The sequence below is a fragment of the Macaca nemestrina genome, chromosome 5 (assembly GCF_043159975.1).
Source record: "Macaca nemestrina isolate mMacNem1 chromosome 5, mMacNem.hap1, whole genome shotgun sequence".
In the NCBI taxonomy this organism is placed as follows: domain Eukaryota; kingdom Metazoa; phylum Chordata; class Mammalia; order Primates; family Cercopithecidae; genus Macaca; species Macaca nemestrina.
In genome coordinates this window covers 122,322,312-122,339,250 of record NC_092129.1, presented here as the reverse complement: position 1 = coordinate 122,339,250, position 16,939 = coordinate 122,322,312, and the positions used below count along the sequence as shown (strand labels likewise).

Below are 16,939 nucleotides of genomic sequence, written 5' to 3'. Positions count from 1 at the left end.
CCGCGTCCTCGGAAGACAGGGAGGGGTGCGGCAGCGCCGGGGAGTGCAGCAGCCCGGGGCCCCACGGAGGCGCGGCGCTCGAGGCCCCACAGCGCGCAGGCGCGGCAGCGACGCAGGCCGCGGCCCCCGGAACGGTAAACAGTGGGGTCACGTGACGCGGCCCCTCTCCAGCTCCCGCGCCGCCGCCGCACGCCGATGGCTGCGGGGTCTCGCGCCGTCGCACAGTCCCCACGCGGCAAGCGACCTTCGGGCTCAGGGCGGCGGCGGCTGCAACGAGGATTAGGAGGGCGGCGCGGAAGCCAGAAATAGTGTCGTCAGCAGCAGCTATTCCGTCCCAGGAGGAAAAGAGGCTGTGGCAGCGACGCCGACGTCCTGCGCGTACCCCCTCTCCGCGGCACCCACCGGGCCCCCTCCTCCTCCTCTTCGGCGGCGGCAGCGTCCACCATCTTCCTCTTGCTGCCAGTGGTAGCGCTCGTCTGGCGGAGCTGGGTGAGTTGCGGCTGTGGCCGCGGCCAGGGAGACGGGCAATCCTCCCCTCCCCCATCCCCTTCCACACGCACAGCGCCTCCGCGGGCCTCTCCGCCCCTCCCGCGGCGGACTCTCCGCGCTTTTCTCCCGCGCAGCCGAGAGATCGCCTCTCCGGCCTCTTGCGCAACGTTCTCGGCCTACCTGGGCCGCGCCTCTGCCGCCTGTGGACCATCTGGACCGCGGGCTGGGGAGGGAGTCGCAGCGACGCGGTCGCCAGGCGGAGGGTCGGGACCGCGGCCTCTCTCCCGACCACTGGTACCCAGCCGTCTGCCGCGAGTGCGCCCAGCTGCCGCTGAGGCACGGGCGCGCAGGCCCAAGGCACGGCGGGCGCTGCCTGGAAGGCCCTGCTCGAAGGCCCCCGGATCCGGCTTAGGGCCTCTTCCCTTTCAAGGAGCCGGAGCATGGAGCTTTGGGCCTTGGTTTCGGGAAACTGGGACTGGCCCTGGCTGCTAGGCTGCTCCCTGCCGCTGCAGGGAGACGAGAGTTGCTGTTCCATTTATCCACCAGTTAACGCGCGCTTTTGTGCCCGGGACCCAAACTGTCGACTCCTTTTGCTTAGTTTGAAATGAGAAGCCTAGACTCTTGCCTTCCGATAATACATGTAATTTAGTGAACCACTTGTCGATACGTACGTGTTAATGGTGCTAAATAACTGATCACCTGACACGGGGGGCGGGGGCGGTGCGGAGAGTAGAAAGGGAGAGAATGTTGATATCGCGCAGAGTCCTGTGTCTCTCCTTTCCCTCAGGATGTGTTGCCGGGTCAGGTGACCTTTTTCCGTCTTTGGGCTTTTAAATGCCAATTCCTAGAGACTTTAGATTAGGGTGGTTATTAGTGCTTTCCAATAGTCACGCGTAGAATATGTTCATGGATTAATGTTAAGTGGCAACACTGCTTTAATATTCTAGTCCTAATCTGCATTACATGTAGAGGTATTTAATTTAAAAAGAACAATTATTGAGCCTTCTCTAAATACTAACTTTACTATCTTAAGTTAAATTTAAAAACCAGTGCAGTAAACTCCATAGGGAGTACTTATACAGTGCGTTGTTGTATTTAATTACTATTTTGGGGTGGAACTTGTCTTCCCTTTGTCAAAATGATTGCTTAGAATCTAACAAAACTACGCCTCAATCATTCATTTTTTGATTCCTGAATGAAATGTTTGGAACTGTGAAAATATTTGTAGAAAAAGATGTGTGTTTGTGATAGAGCGACATGTTAAGTCAAAGAACCAGAAACCTTTCTATTGTAGTATACTTATGTTTTTGAATTTATGGCTGCTTTCCACAGCACAAAAGGTGTTAAGATTATTGTTAAATAGTAATTTTTAACTTTATTTATCACTTAGACCTTTGCCCCCTAATTTTTCTCTTCATTCATCTGTTTACTGGTTATATATTACCATAATGATTCTTTACTTCATCATCATCATTGTCATTTTCACTGTTATTATTTTACAATACATACTTCATTTTCTGGTGATAGTAGCAGAGTTTAGTGGCAGAGACTTTTAGGAGTGATGATTGCTCTGATTGAGCCACACAATCAGTCCTGAAATCGGCTACTTTTATTTAAAAAGATTGCAGCTTTAGATTTTAAGCTTTTTCAGATAGCTGTACCCGGTGATTTGTCAAAATGATAAAAATGAGCCAGTGATGGGACCAAAGTTTGCCTCTTATTTACATTATTTATAGGTTCATTTATTGAAGAATAGAAAAATGTAGTTTATTTTACTGCTTTTGCATTCACCTGAATTAGTTATGTATTCTCTCTTGTTGGGATAGACCTCAGATAACTTTATCATGTTGATCTTACGGTATATTTATATGTTGCATAATCGGAAAAGTCACCTATGAGAAGTGTTTTATGTAAATGTAGGTAAAAAATTGGTTTGATCACATGCACATTTCAAGATAGAAAAATCGAAAGGAATTTGTCTTTAATCATTTCAAACCATGTTATTAAAATTTAAATTTTATTGAGTATTGGAATCCCCTAGGAAAGGTTGACAGTCTTTGACTTTCACTTATGTAATGTATTACTTATAAAAGTTGGGAGGCAGCAAGTGACAATTTGGAGTGTTGCAAAATCAAGAGCTTAGATTTTTTTCATAGTATGAGGCCTATTTGGAAAAACTGGTAAATGAAAATTATACATACAATTCTGTGTTTCAGTTACTAAAATAGACGATGTTTATCTTCCTTAACATGGTGGGATGGTGTTTGCTTTTTTGATGTATTTTGCTTTCTTAAGATCCATTTAAATTTCTCATAAAATCCTTTTTACATATGTTTTTTCTGGAGATAACTTTTCTGTTTTTTAATAAGATTATGAGATTTTTTGGTCAACGTTTAGGTTTGTGTGTTACCAATAACTATTTCACCACACAGTGTCAAGGAGTTCAGGATTCTTGGGGTGCTGATTTCTAACAGTTTTTATTCATCCGCATTTCAAGAATTCTTTCTGACAAGTGGCTACTGGATTTTTTTCTTTTCTGGAAAAGTACGTCTTGGACTATGTTTCTCTTATTTCTTCTTGGAGCACCCTCTCAGAATTCTGGAGTATCTTTTCAGAAGGATAGACACTTTTTCAACTATAAAAATTACTTGGCAAACTGTTAGACATTTATGATACTGTTGCATTTTTGAGAACACAGTCAAAAAATATTCTTTAATTGTTGCCCTTTGATTACACACGGAAAGATATTGAGAGTATTGATGTGATTAAACATACATGAGACCCTAAAACTGTTTTTATTCTCAGTAAAGATATAGACTGGGAAACAAGATTCATGGACATCCGATGTTAATCAGTGTATTAGAGTTAAAGGGGGAAATATCAAGAGTTTTAAAAGGCATTGTATGAGGCATTGCTTTATGTGTGGACCTGACAGTTACTGTCCTGCGTAATGTGTTTAATTTAGACCATTTTTAATGGTATCTTAAAATTTTATGACTATTATACAATGAAGAGTGGATATAGAGAAATAGTTGAGTAAAAATTTTAAGATATTTCCAGAAGTTTTAACCTGTTGGCATAATTTAACTTTATTAGACAGTTTTGAAGAGCATGGTAGATTATACAGAAAGGCTGAACTTTAATATTTTAATTAACTTGTAATTTATGTGAGCTGGGCACATGAAAACATAAAGTTTTAGACTGAAAATAAATGGAAAAGTTTGTAGCTGATAAATTGCTTTTCCTCTAATGATGTTCATATGCACTGAGGCTAACATTTTGTTTTTTTTATGTGTAGAGGGTGGCTAAGTGCATATTCCTGCTTTATTTTGGAAGAAGGATGAGTCGCTTTTGTTTCTAGCATTTTTTAAGATTTCATTAATGATACATTAAAAGCATAAAAATGTGTAGAGTGCATTATATAGAGTGTAAAGTGTAGGCTCAGGAATGGGTTCAAATGTGGGAATATTGGGTATGTGACCTTGGGCAAATTATGTAATTATCTGGGTCTCAGTTTGCTCTAAAGAGAAAGGACTAATAATTGCGCGTACCTTACAGGGCCGCTGTGAGGAACTAATGAGATAATGCATATGATACCCAGGGCCTGGCGTATAGTGTGTGCCAGGTACATGTTAGCTTGGGCTGTTACTACCTAGGCCATAGTTTTAATGATGAGCTAGGTCCACTACTTTGGTGGTTTATTCAAATTCCTAATGCTTATAATGTCAGTTATGATATAATGCCAATATAGTTGTAAACTTTGAAGTTAACTTATTCTTGTTACTGTTGGCTACTGTAATTCTGCGTTTGCCAGTTTCAACATCATCTAATCCTTTCCTAGGGCCTTAGGTCTGCTTTGGTCTAAGTTGTCTTTGTGCAGCAGACACCTTGATATCTTCTTTTTACCAGATACATTTAGAAAAGAAGTTATGATCCTTGCTTTCTTTAATGATGTCTTGCCAATAGATTCTAATTAACGAAACTGAACCAGAATTTGAAGTGGGGGTGTAGAGTAGATGACTAGGTTGAATTGCTTTGTAGAATGGTACTTTGTAGTATTGTGTCATACCACATGATCTAACCACTTACTAATTTTTGACTCTGTCCTCGAAGGATAACCTATGATTCATCTTCAGTGTTGTTATACCATAGTGGTTAAGAACTGACCTTGGTGTAATGCAGAGTAGATTTGAGTCCTGGCTCTGTCACTTATTTATTTGGTAATATTGGGTGTAACTTTGCTATTTAGCCCCTCTCTTGTAAATTGGGAATGATAGTACCTGCGTGATGGTTTGGTTCTGAGGATTAAATGGCATGATGCATTTAATTTGTTTAGCATAATGCCTTGCACACAGTCAACATCCAGTGAATTTAACCTTATAAACAGATAGGGCAGTCATAAGCGCATTGACTCTTAAATGAAATTTTCTGGGTTCAGATTTTAGCTCTGTTTTTCCTGTAGGAGATAGCTTAAACAAATAAAAACAATCAACTTTTAGCTCCGTCACCTACTATGGCAAATCATTTAATCTCTTTGATCCTAATTTAATTTTATTTCATTTTTTATATAATCAGGATAATAATATAAGGTTGTTTTGAGGATTAAATGAATAAATGTAGAGCAGAATTTCTTAAACTTGGCACTGTTGACATTTTTGGCTGGATAATTTTGTGTGTGTGTGGGGGGCTGTCCTAGTGCTTTATAGTATGTTTACTAGATGCAAATAGCACCCTTTCCAGTTTTGATGACCAAAAATGTCTCTAGACATGGCAAATATTCTCTGCATGGGCATACTCACCTCTGATTGAGAATTATAGATATAAAGCATGTAGAACAATGCCTGTCTTGAAGTTTGAGCACAAGAAGTTTTGTTTTATCATTATTATTATTAGTTGTTTTGTTCTTCTGCTACTGCCTATTAGGAATTTGTTTTTAGTAAGCATGCCTGATGAAATTGCTTAATTTAAACGATGGTACAGGGGCTGAAGGCATCAAGTGTGCTCTGCTTTTAAGACCATTGTACTTCTAGGACTTTGCCTGGATTGCTCTTCAGCATTTATGCATTGGTAACTACCTCACTTCAGAACGCTGTGAGGCCTTCACTTACTATCATAGACCAATCCCCCATCACCACCACTATTACTATTGCCCTGTATAACTTTTCGTCAGAGATACTAGTCTCCTGATATATTTGTGCTCCCCTCACACCACCCCCCTACACACACACCCACAGACACAAATGTGGACTATGTGAGAGTGTACTTCATCTTAGTACATAACCTCTTTGGCCTTTGATAGCCTTAGTGATTTATTGTTAGGCGTGTATGTGTGTGTGTGTTTTAGGAAATAATAGAATTCATAGGTTTACTTTGAAGGTGTTTTTAAAAAGCTGGGATAGAGAATTTTAATTTGCTCTTAAAGTGAGTTTTCATGAAGTGTAATTTTTTTTTTTTCGAGATGGAATTTTGTTTTTGTCGTCCAATCTGGAGTGCAACGGTGCGATCTTGGCTCACTGCAACCTCTGCCTCCCAGATTCAAGCTATTCTCCCGCCTCAGCCTCCACCACGCTCAGCTAATCTTTTTTGTCTTTAGTAGAGACGGGTTTTCGCCATATTGGTCAGGCTGGTCTCGAACTCCTAACCTCAGGTGATCTGCCCGCCTCGTCCTCCCAGAGTGCTGGGATTACAGGTGTAAGCCACGGTGCCTGGCCTAAAGTGAAATTTTTTTTTGCTGTTGACACTTTCTAAATCTCATCTTTTTGCATTCTATTAATACTTGAAACACTTATAAAATAATTAGGCTGTTTTGTTAGTATAAACTAAACCTGGCTTCAGTATAATTCTCTGAGAATTACAGATGAAACATATTTTAAAGCGGGAAATATCTTTGGACTCAGATTAAATTTTATTTGGCAAATTAGTACTAATTATTTTTAGTTGTATTCTGAGTCTTTATAAATAGTCCATTAGGACCAAACTCAGCCATTTGTAATTAAGAGATGGTGTTCCATTTGCCTGGAATATCCTCTGGATCTTTAGGATCCAGCTTACACATCACCTGCCTAGCCTTTGTTAGCTTCCTCAGTTTTACCTTCGTCTGTGATATTATTCGCAGCCCTTCAATACGGCACTTAGCATTTTGTTGTGATGTTTATATGTGTTGTATTTGTTTATATATATTTATGTTGTTTTGAATTGTGAGTTGTTTGACTTTTTGATGGGTTCGTTTCACTAGACTTAAAATGCTTTGTATTAGATGCTTAATACATGTATGAGTAAATGAATAATTTTGAATTATGCAGATTATTCATTTACATACTTAGCTGCATATATTCTGTTGTCTGTAAACATGAGTTTACCCAGAAACAATTTCTGACTTTAACATGTATATTCCCAAATTACCAATACTGATTTAATTGGATATACACATAACATTAGCCATTTAAAATTCACCCTATATAGGCTTATTATGTTTTATTAAATTTAGAATGCCAAATATAGGGGAGCATTTAAGTAGAATTTTAGTGTTAAGAAACAGAGATTTGTTTAAATTAGACAATTTGTTTAATTAACAAAGATACTAAATTGGCTCCTAATTTCCCCCCTTAATTAGATCCAATTGTCTTTGTTAGCCACATTACTAGGTATCCCAGAATGTTCTTAGTTTTTTTAAGACTTTATTTTGTAATAATTTTATATTTATAGAAAAGCTGCAAAGGGTGTGTAGTGTTTCTTATCTAGTTTCCCTGATTATTAACATCTGACATAAAGCTAGTGCCTTTATCAGAACAGATATTATTATTATTGGTGTATTACTGTTAACTAAATTACAGACTTTATTCTGATTTTACCAGTTTTTTTTGCTACTGTCCCTTTTCTGTTCCATGATCTAATCCAGGGTACCACATTGCGTTTAGTAGATTAGTGTATCCATTACAAGTGAGTAAATATTTCTACATTTGGCTAATTTGTTTGCTTATTTAGCATTAGAGTTACTTTATTTTTGAGACTGATCACTTTATATCTGAAACTGATTTTTAAAAATGAATTATATCTCCAATAAATGTTACTTTCAAGGGAGTTCTTTTGGATGGCTACATACTGTTCATTTTTGGCATTTTCTCTTTGGAATTACCTCCAGAGCCAGTTGGAACCACGTAAGAAAAATTATTCTCACTCATTTATAATAATTTTTCTTAAAACGTGTCCCACGAAACACTAGGATTATGATTTGTCCTGTGGAAATTGTCTTCTTTGGACTCACAAATGTGATAACGCTTTATTACTATGTTCTTAGAATATTCCCATTTTCATTAGCCTACTAAACGTGTCTCACACAATGGTAGCTGCTTAATAAACATTTGATGAATAAATAAACAGTATCGTTAAAGAAATGTAACTTCAGTCTGTCTCCACTTGTGACTGTGGAAACCTTTTTCCTGATAATGCCTGTTTCAATCCGGGGAAACATACTTTATAAGTCATAATAGTTTTGACTTAAAAACAATACTGGAAAGCTTGACCCATTTTATTTACAATATGCTTTATTTAAAAAAAATTGATCTTCAAGAAATACGTTACAGGCTCTGAAGCCATGAAAGGGTTTTGGGATGGTTTCACTCATAGCAGTATTATTGAAAACAAACAAAAAAATTGCTTGTTGATGACTAGTTATAATGGCCTGGTCTTCATTATAGCTGTGTGATCTTGAGCTTTGTGACCATAACTTCTGAATGTTGTGAATGTTCCCATCACTTGAAAGCTCACAGCGTATAATTGGTACAATAGGAAGACCTCATAGGAAGTTTGCAGAATTTGCTAGCCTCATGTTGCTGTGGTAACAAGTGCATTTACTTTTTCAGTAGATTCAGCATATCATTTTTTTGAAGGAAAGTTAGCCATTTGTTTCTAGAGCTGAAACTACCTTTTTTCTTTTTGATTGATCTGAGAAAAAAGATTACTAATTGGGATGCAACTCTCTGAAGTGGAGGTGGCTTTGGCTTGCAGTACTGGATTCCAGCACATTCAGATAAATGAATTCATTGGTAGTTCTACTTAATTTTGTAAACATTTAGTAAATATTTTCATAAATTATTTTTAATTACCAGAATTTAATATACTAAAATTTTTTTTGGAACCTGAAAACATATAAGGCGGAAGTATTGGTGATGTATGATAATTGAGACTTTCTTTGGCGCTGAGATCATATAGTGTGGTAGGGAATTCTTAAAGGAACTTGTCCTGAGATTTCTTCAGCATTGCTAGCTACAGTTTTCTGTCAGTTGAGAAAATGCATGTAAAATAAGCAGCAAGTCTGTAGTTAGCATTTTCTTTCAGTGCTTTATTAACATTTCAATGTAAATAAATGGAAAAAAATGAGAAGAGATACCGAAACTCTTCTACTTAGAAGGGCATTAACTTTTGTGAGACAGGAAATTTTTCTTTTTTTTAAATTGAGGTATAATAAATGCATTTGTTAAAAATGAACAGATTTCTGAAACCATTATTGCAATCAAGATTTAGGACATTTCCGTCATCTCTCAGGTATCCACGTTCCCTTTTGCAATTCATCTTTTTTTTGGATTTTTTTTTTTGTTTGTTTTTTGACACAGAGTCGGGCTCTTTCGTTACCAGGCTGGAGTGCAGTGGCTTGATTTTGCTGCAACCTCCGCGTCCGGTACTCAAGTGATCCTCCCAACTCAGCCGCCCAAGAAACTGGGACTACAGGCACGCGCCACCACACCTGGCTAATTTTTGTAGAGATGGGATTTCGCCTTGTTGCGTAGGCTGGTCTCCAACTCCTGGGCTGTAGTGATCTGCCCACCTCCCAAAGTGCTAGGAATACAGGCATGAGCCACTGGACCTGGCAGGAAAATTGTTTTTAGAGAGCCTTTAATAAGTCAGATCATCTCAGCCCTTAGCTCAGTGTGAAAGGGTAACACTAATGGGTATGGGCTGTGGAGCTTGAAACCTAGGCTAGAATTTTGGCTTTGTTTTGTGACTTTGGGGAAGACATTTAAATTATTCAAGTGCATTTTTTAAAATAATGCAAGGATGATAATAGACCCTATTTATTATTGGGGCTTAAATTATATAAATGTTGGTAAAATTTTTAGTACAGTATGACATATATAACCAGTAGCGTGTATCTGAAATTCTTCCCTCAGTTTTATAGGGGGAGAGAATTCAAGACTAGTTTGAGGAAATTTTGTTAGATTTGGAGCTAATCTCAAAACTCTTGGAATTAAGGAGCCCAAGATGTTATAGGTTAATCAGTGGAATTTTTTGGTTAAATTAATATTAGTTTTTTTTGGTTGACTTTCTACCCTCTAAAATATGTTGATTCAGTTTTCTCTCAAACCAGTTCAACTTAATTGGTTTAACTTTTCGTAATTGAGGCTCCTGTAGAGCTTTGAAATGACTTTTGCTGAGCAATGTAGGTACAGTTCAAATGGGAGACTAACTTGATACTTGTATAGACCACACATAACTAAAATAAATCTAAATACATGATGTAGATTGTCTTTGTGTCATTTATCTTGTTTTTCTCCTAAAAGGGGACCTTGAAAAAAGGTGTATTTGTGCACATCTTTGTGTGCGTGTGTAGTTTTTTAAGTTTTGATTTGTTGGGTTAATAGTTTCTTTTTCATTTTCCGCCCCTACCCCCACAATAAAAGCCCTTTGTCTATATGTATTACCTTTCTTTAAATAATTTTAATACTTTGTAAATAAAGCAAGGCCACTTTATGGTTTTAATAGGTATGGGATAAAAATTTAAACTACTTGATTTTAGCTCATTTATGTGGACTTATTGTAAAAGCAGTGTCTAATGCTTAATTTGTGAAAAGGTTGTGGTTAAAATCAATTGTTTTTATGCTTTAAGCCTTGTAATTCTTATGTGTCAAGTTAATGGACTATATACATAGTTTTTTTTCTAAAAATAATGAACTGAGTAAACATTTAGTAGAATTTCTGGTAAAATGATATACTACATGCATGATGAAGAAACATTAGTAAAGATTTGTTCTACATTTCCAAATGTATATTCTAAAAACAAGTGAGGATTTTTTTTAAACAACAATTCAGAAATACCTTAAGTGTGTTCTTAGACTCAAAACTATTAAAATAATTTGGTATTAGGTGATTTTCAATTGATAGCTTTATTTCTTATGGTATTTTTTTTGTCTTTCTATAGGGCTGAAAGACACACAGAAGTCTTCATGGATATAGTTGATACATTTAATCATTTAATTCCTACTGAACACTTAGATGATGCCCTATTTCTAGGATCCAACCTGGAGAATGAAGTCTGTGAGGATTTTAGTGCAAGTCAAAATGTCTTAGAGGACTCGCTGAAGAACATGCTCAGCGATAAGGATCCTATGCTAGGATCTGCAAGTAACCAGTTCTGTTTGCCTGTTTTGGATAGCAATGATCCCAATTTCCAGATGCCTTGTTCAACAGGTAATTCTTACTTTTTTTTTTTTTTTAGTCTGCAATTTAAAATAAATTTTCAGCAGCTTTTTCTTTTTTCTTTTTTTCTTTTTTTCTTTTTTTTTTTTTTTTTTAATGAGGAGGGTAGTAGTAAATTTAGGGTTCTTTCCTTTGAATTTAGAGCTTCTTTTCCAGGCATCAGAATTAGAATTTAAACTAAATTTTCTTCCAAGGAGTGTGGAGTTATCCTCAAGGATATTATGGATATAGGTAGGGTGACCATATAATTTATTATCCAGTATGGTACACTTTTTAGAGTTACAGCGAGTACTTTAATAATTACATCATGACAACAGGTATAAATTGGGACTCTTGAATAAATAGGGATTGCCCGGCAAATTGAAACATGTGGTCACCTTAGGCCTGCTGGAGTCAGGGGGGATGGCTGAATTGACCTTTCTCAGCATACGTCCCAGCCCCTGAAATATTTACATTGTTTGATCCCATTTCACCTCCTTTGGTATTTTTTGCATGTATCTTAAAACCAGAGAAAGAACTCTATACCTCTGCTGCTCTGGACAGTAAACACTAGCCACATGTAACTATTGATCACTTGCAATGAGTCTGGTCTTAATTGAGATGTGCTATAAAATGCACATTAGATTTTGAAGACTCAGTATGAAAAAAAGTTAAAAAAAATTTCTTCAATTTTTTAATGTTGCTTATGTGCTGAGGTGATATTTTGGATATTTGTGTTTAAAATTTATGTCACTTGTTTTGGTTTTTTTGCCTTTTAAAAAGTGACTACTTGAAAATTTAAAATTACGTATGTGTCTTACATTATATTTCTGTTGGACAGAAAAGGGTCTATAGTTGAAGTAACTACTTTTCTGTAAGGCTAAACTATTCTTAATAAGAAATTACTTTGTCATGTTAATGTATAAAAAAACAGTTTTTCTTTTATAAAGCAGAGAAAATATTACTGTAAACGTTGTGGCAATTATTAGTAGCTATTCTGTGAGTAAAATTATAGGTAAAGGTAAAATCAGCTTCCCATGGAAAAGTAAGGTTTTCCCTCACCATTCCCTAGAGTAAATAGTTCTCAGATTTATGTGATGTTGGTTTGTTTTTCGTTGACTAGACATTTTCTCCTGTACAGTTTGTTCAGCATATTTTTCATTTTTAAAAACATTTTCTATGTATATTTTAAATTTAATATAGCAATACTTAAAGTTGGGAATAGGTGGTCTGCTGTTCACCCATAAGTTTGTCGGGTTACTCTGCCTTAAGACCTCAACACTGGCTACTAGGAAGCTTCATTTTAACAACTCCTTAAAACTGAGGTCTTTTGAATTGCTTGCTAATAGTGTATCTCTGAATTATTTATATTGTATTGTGTTATTACTTAGGTTTACATTGTTCTGTTGTTGTATTCTAAATGTTTTAAAGCTTTTAAAATTTTGTTTTATGTATGCATTGTTCAATTTTTTACTTTGGTGCTTGTGTCAGTATAGTAGCTCTAATTATCTTTATTGTTAAGCACCTTTGACAGTGTTTAGTTGTATGGTCACTGTTTCCTAGTTTAGTCCAAATTCAGGAAAATCATTTATTTAATATTAACATGGTTCTTGCTGGAACTCCAGTTACCTTCAAGGGTGTTACATTGGATGTGGAACTGACACATGTGTCATCTTGTTAGACTTTTTTGCTTATAAAATTCCAGTTCTATAGTAATACTTGTATTCTTACTTCCTGTCCTTTTTTTAAAATTGATTTCTGTTGATATGAAAAGTTTTTATTAATGTGAAAAATCTTTTCAGTTTTGTTATACATCTCTTTTGCTAATAGAAGACTTAGAGCACGTTTGTAAGTACATAGAAATTTTTTGAGTTATGATTTATTATTTGTTTATGATTCTGTTATCTTTTAAATAAACTTTTAAATTTAGGAACTTAAATTACTTCCTAAATTTTCTGATATTAAAATTTGTTTACTACAATTATTTATCTTTGATTATGTAGCAGAATGTTTACATTGATATATGTGTAGTGTGTATGTTTTAAAGATATGTAAGGAAATATGTGGGGGAAACTTAAGGCTTTTCTGTTTAAGATTGTTTAAATTTCATTGTGCCATCTAGCAGGGGATTTATCTTGATTTCAAAGTTCTTTTGGGATATTTAGTTCAGTAAAAGGCCCACACATTTTCTGAAAGCAAAATGAAAACATTTTTGAAAAAAATTTTAACTTTTTGTTAGATTTGAGATAATTGCAAAGAAGAAATCTTATTTATTTATTTATTTATTTTGGTAGAGACAGGGTCTTGTTATATTGCCCGGGGTGATCTCTAACTCCTGGCCTCAAGCCATCCTCCGGCCTCTGTCTCACAGAGTGCTGGGATTACAGGCATGAGCCACTGTGCTTGGCCTGGGAAATCTTACTGTAATTATTGATGAAAACCCTGTGTGGACAGTAACTTTCAGTAACTTCAGCTGTTTTTAAATAAAAACAACATAGTTCTTGCCCAGATTGTTGTTCCTGGCACTATAGGCTTTTACTAGCTGTTTTCATTGAAGCTAAGCAGGGAAATAATCCTGTTTATATTCCTTAGACCAGTGAAAGCTATAGATCGTGGCTGTTTTGTAACCTTAGTGCTAAAATTAGCTACCAAAATAATTGCTACATCATCTTTTCTGTTATGGTGAACCAAGTTGGTTTCGGACCAGTGTTTTTGTTGTTGACATAGTGATTTGGATTGTATTTCAGCTGTCTCAAAAAAATCGTAGTTTTAGAAAATTATAAAAATAAGAAACATAGAAAATTACATTTAATGCTCTGTTGGTTACACAAAAGTTGGGGTGCCAATTGTTTCATTTTGAGAGAAAGCAGCCAGCATTCTTCTTTGAATGCTTTTGACTGTGTCAAGTATTACTTCATCTCTAAGTGTAGTGTTTGCTTATGGTTTTTAGATGTGCCCATTATTACACTTTTTTAACCTCTAGTGAGTGAGCAGAACAATATTTTCCCAAGTAATAGGTTTGAGATACTGAATATACTGTTTATATATACCACTTGAGGAGTGTATTCAAAATCACTGCAATGGTGTTTACTAGCATCAGTTTTATGAAGAAATGTTTATTTTGTCTCTCATTTTACAAACATGTTCCCTTTTTACATTGACAGCTGTGATTCATAAGTGTGGAACAATCTTGTGTTTACAATCCATTTCTTGATATGGTATATTGAAAATAAATGTTCAGTGACTGTAAGTTGATGTCTTTAGTTTTTATAATGTAATTCATTGTTTTAAGACCAACAAAACAGACATACTGTAGAAACATGAGTGTTTAGAGCAGCCTTTCATTCAAATAGCACTTTTATCTGCTACTGTAGGTTACTACTTGTAGCTACTGCATCCTTCAGTGAAACCAAGATGTCTTTTCAAGGCTGCGTTATGGCTAGCAAAATCATCATTCTTTTAATTTAAAAAAAATTCTCTACTATCGTATGGTTTTTGGAGGTTAAGCAAATTAAAAAGTCATTGAACTCTTACAGATATCCCAAATATTTGGGAAGAGTTGATTCATATTGTGTAATTGAATATTTTTTCAACTAAAGGAAAACACCTGCTTACATCATGTGTTGCTTTCCTATCATAAATGACATTGATATTATATGACATCAATGTTGTTTAATATAATTTTAGCTTGCACTGCTTTCCTTTCAAGCAAAGTGTTGTGATAGTTGTAATACATGTTAAGACTAGTTTTACAATTAGTAAAACTATCAGTAATAGTGTGATTTAGTCCCTTTTTTGTCATATGAATTTTAAACTTTTAATCATACCTAGTTTGAGGCTCGTTTATCACTAGACAGAATTCATCTATGTAATATTGGAAAAATTATATTGCACTTGTTCTGGAAAAAAAGGTTTGGTGTACCAGTGTGTCACTGAGATTTGTTTAAAAAGTTTTGGGTTTTATGGCTTCATGTTTCTCTTGGACAGCATTTTCAGTTAGACAGGACATTGAACTAAACATAGTGGCTCTCTGGTCTAGTAAAATTCAGTTTTTAGATATTTATTATTTTACTCCCTATTTGTGCTTTCTTGGGGGTTGGTGGGGCTATTTGTGCATACTAATTACATCTCTGAATCCAGGTACACATATAAGTTCATTCTATATCTGCACGGGAGTCTTCTCACTGTTTTTGTTTATTATTAGTACTTGTTGATTTTTTTTAAAGCTTCTGTGCTTCAATGAACCTTTTACACTAATAACTTATTTTTGAGAATCGAGTTTTAAAAAATTGTTTTTGACACATAATTGTACATATTTGTGGGGTACAGTGATATTTTTATGCATGTGTACAATGTGTAATGATGAAATTAGGTTAATTTGCATATTTATCACCTCAAATATTTGTCATTTCTTTGTGTTACGAACATTCAAAAGCTGCCTTTCTAGCTATTTGGAAATGCACAATAAATTGTTAATTATAGTTACCCTGTAGTGTTAATAGAGTACTAGAGTTTATTCCTCCTATCTAGCTGTAAATTTTTCTTTTTTTTCCTTCTTTTTGAGATGGAGTTTTTCTCTGTCATCCAGACTGGAGTGCAGGGGGCCTATCTTGGCTCAATACAACCTCCACCTCCCGGGTTCAAGTGATTCTCTTGCCTCAGCCTCCTGAGTAGCCGGGATTATGGGGGCCTGTCACCATGCCCAGCTAATTTTTGTATTTTTGGTAGAGACAGGGTTGCACCATGTTGACCAGGCTGGTCTTGAACTCCTGAACGCAAGTGATCTGCCCGCCTTGGCCTCCCAAAGTGCTGGGATTACAGGTGTGTGCCACTGTGCCCTACCTAGTTGTGATTTTGTATCTGTTAACAAACTTTTGGCTAGTCCTCCTGCTCCTTCCCCTTCCCCAACTCTAGTAATCACTGTTGTACTGTCTACTTCTTTGAGCTCAACTCTTTTGCTGCTATATATGACTGAGAGCATGTAGTATTTATATTTCTGTGCCAGGCTTATTTCACCTAATGCCCTACAAGCTCATCTGTGTTCCAATAAATGACAGAATTTTGTTCTTTTTCAATAATTAGTATTCCATTGTGTATATATATGACATTTTCTTATTCATCCACCTGTTGGTAGACACTTAGGTCAATTTCGTATTTTGGCTATTGTGAATAGTGCTGCAATAAACATGGGAGTGCAAAGATACTGATTTCTTTTCCTTTAGCTATTTATGTCCAGTGGTGGGATTGCTAGGTCATATGGTAGTTCTTAGTTTTTTTGAGGAACTTCCATACTGTTTTCCATAATGACAGTACTGATTTACATTCCCTCCAGGAGTGTGTAAGAGTTCCCCTTTCTCCACATTCTTGCCAGTGTTTATTATTTTTTATCTTTTTGATAATAGCCATTCCAAATGGGTTGAGATGATATCTCATTGTAATTTTGATTGGCATTTCCCAGATGATTAGTAATGTTGAGCATTTTCTTCATATGCCTGTTAGTCATTTGTATGTCTATTTTGAAAGATGTTTATTCAGCTTATTTGCCCATTTAAAAAATTGGATTGCTTTTGTTGTTGTTGTTTGAATTCCTTATATATTCTGGATATTAATCCCTTGTTGGATGGGTCAGTTGCAAATATTTTCTCCCATTCTATAGGTTTCTCTTCACTCTGTTTATTGGTTCCTTTTCTGTCCAGAGCTTTTTAGTTTAATCTAATCCCAATTGTCTGCTTCTGCTTTTATTGCCTGTGCTTTTGAGGTTTCCATAAAATCTTTGCACAGACCAGTGTCCTAAAGCATTTCCACCATTTTCTTCTAGTAGTTTCTTAGTTTTGGATCTTACATTTAAGTCTTTAATCCATTTTGAGTTGGTTTTTGTATATGGAGAGAGATGGGGGTTAGTTTCATTTTTCTGCACATAGATATCCAGTTTTCCCAGCACCATTTATTGAAGAGATTATTCCTTCCCAAATGATTGTTTTGGTGCCTTTGTTGAAAA

General features: G+C 36.2%; 1 protein-coding gene across 4 annotated transcripts in view; it reads left to right on the top strand.

Annotated features, from left to right (window-relative positions):
* Positions 1-354: 354 nt before the first annotated feature.
* LOC105479510 (PHD finger protein 3) overlaps positions 355-16,939 on the top strand; it is an 85,796-nt gene continuing 69,211 nt past the window's right edge. The window contains exons 1-2 of one of the 4 annotated variants that reach the window (XM_011737497.3): positions 355-489; positions 10,685-10,953. In XM_011737497.3, the coding sequence (XP_011735799.2) occupies positions 10,710-10,953 (244 nt within the window). In that variant the 5' untranslated portion in view covers positions 355-489; positions 10,685-10,709. Of the gene's footprint in view, positions 490-10,684; positions 10,954-16,939 lie in introns of those variants that run through there. The other 3 variants (XM_011737500.3, XM_071096911.1, XM_011737501.3) reach the window with 3 other exon arrangements.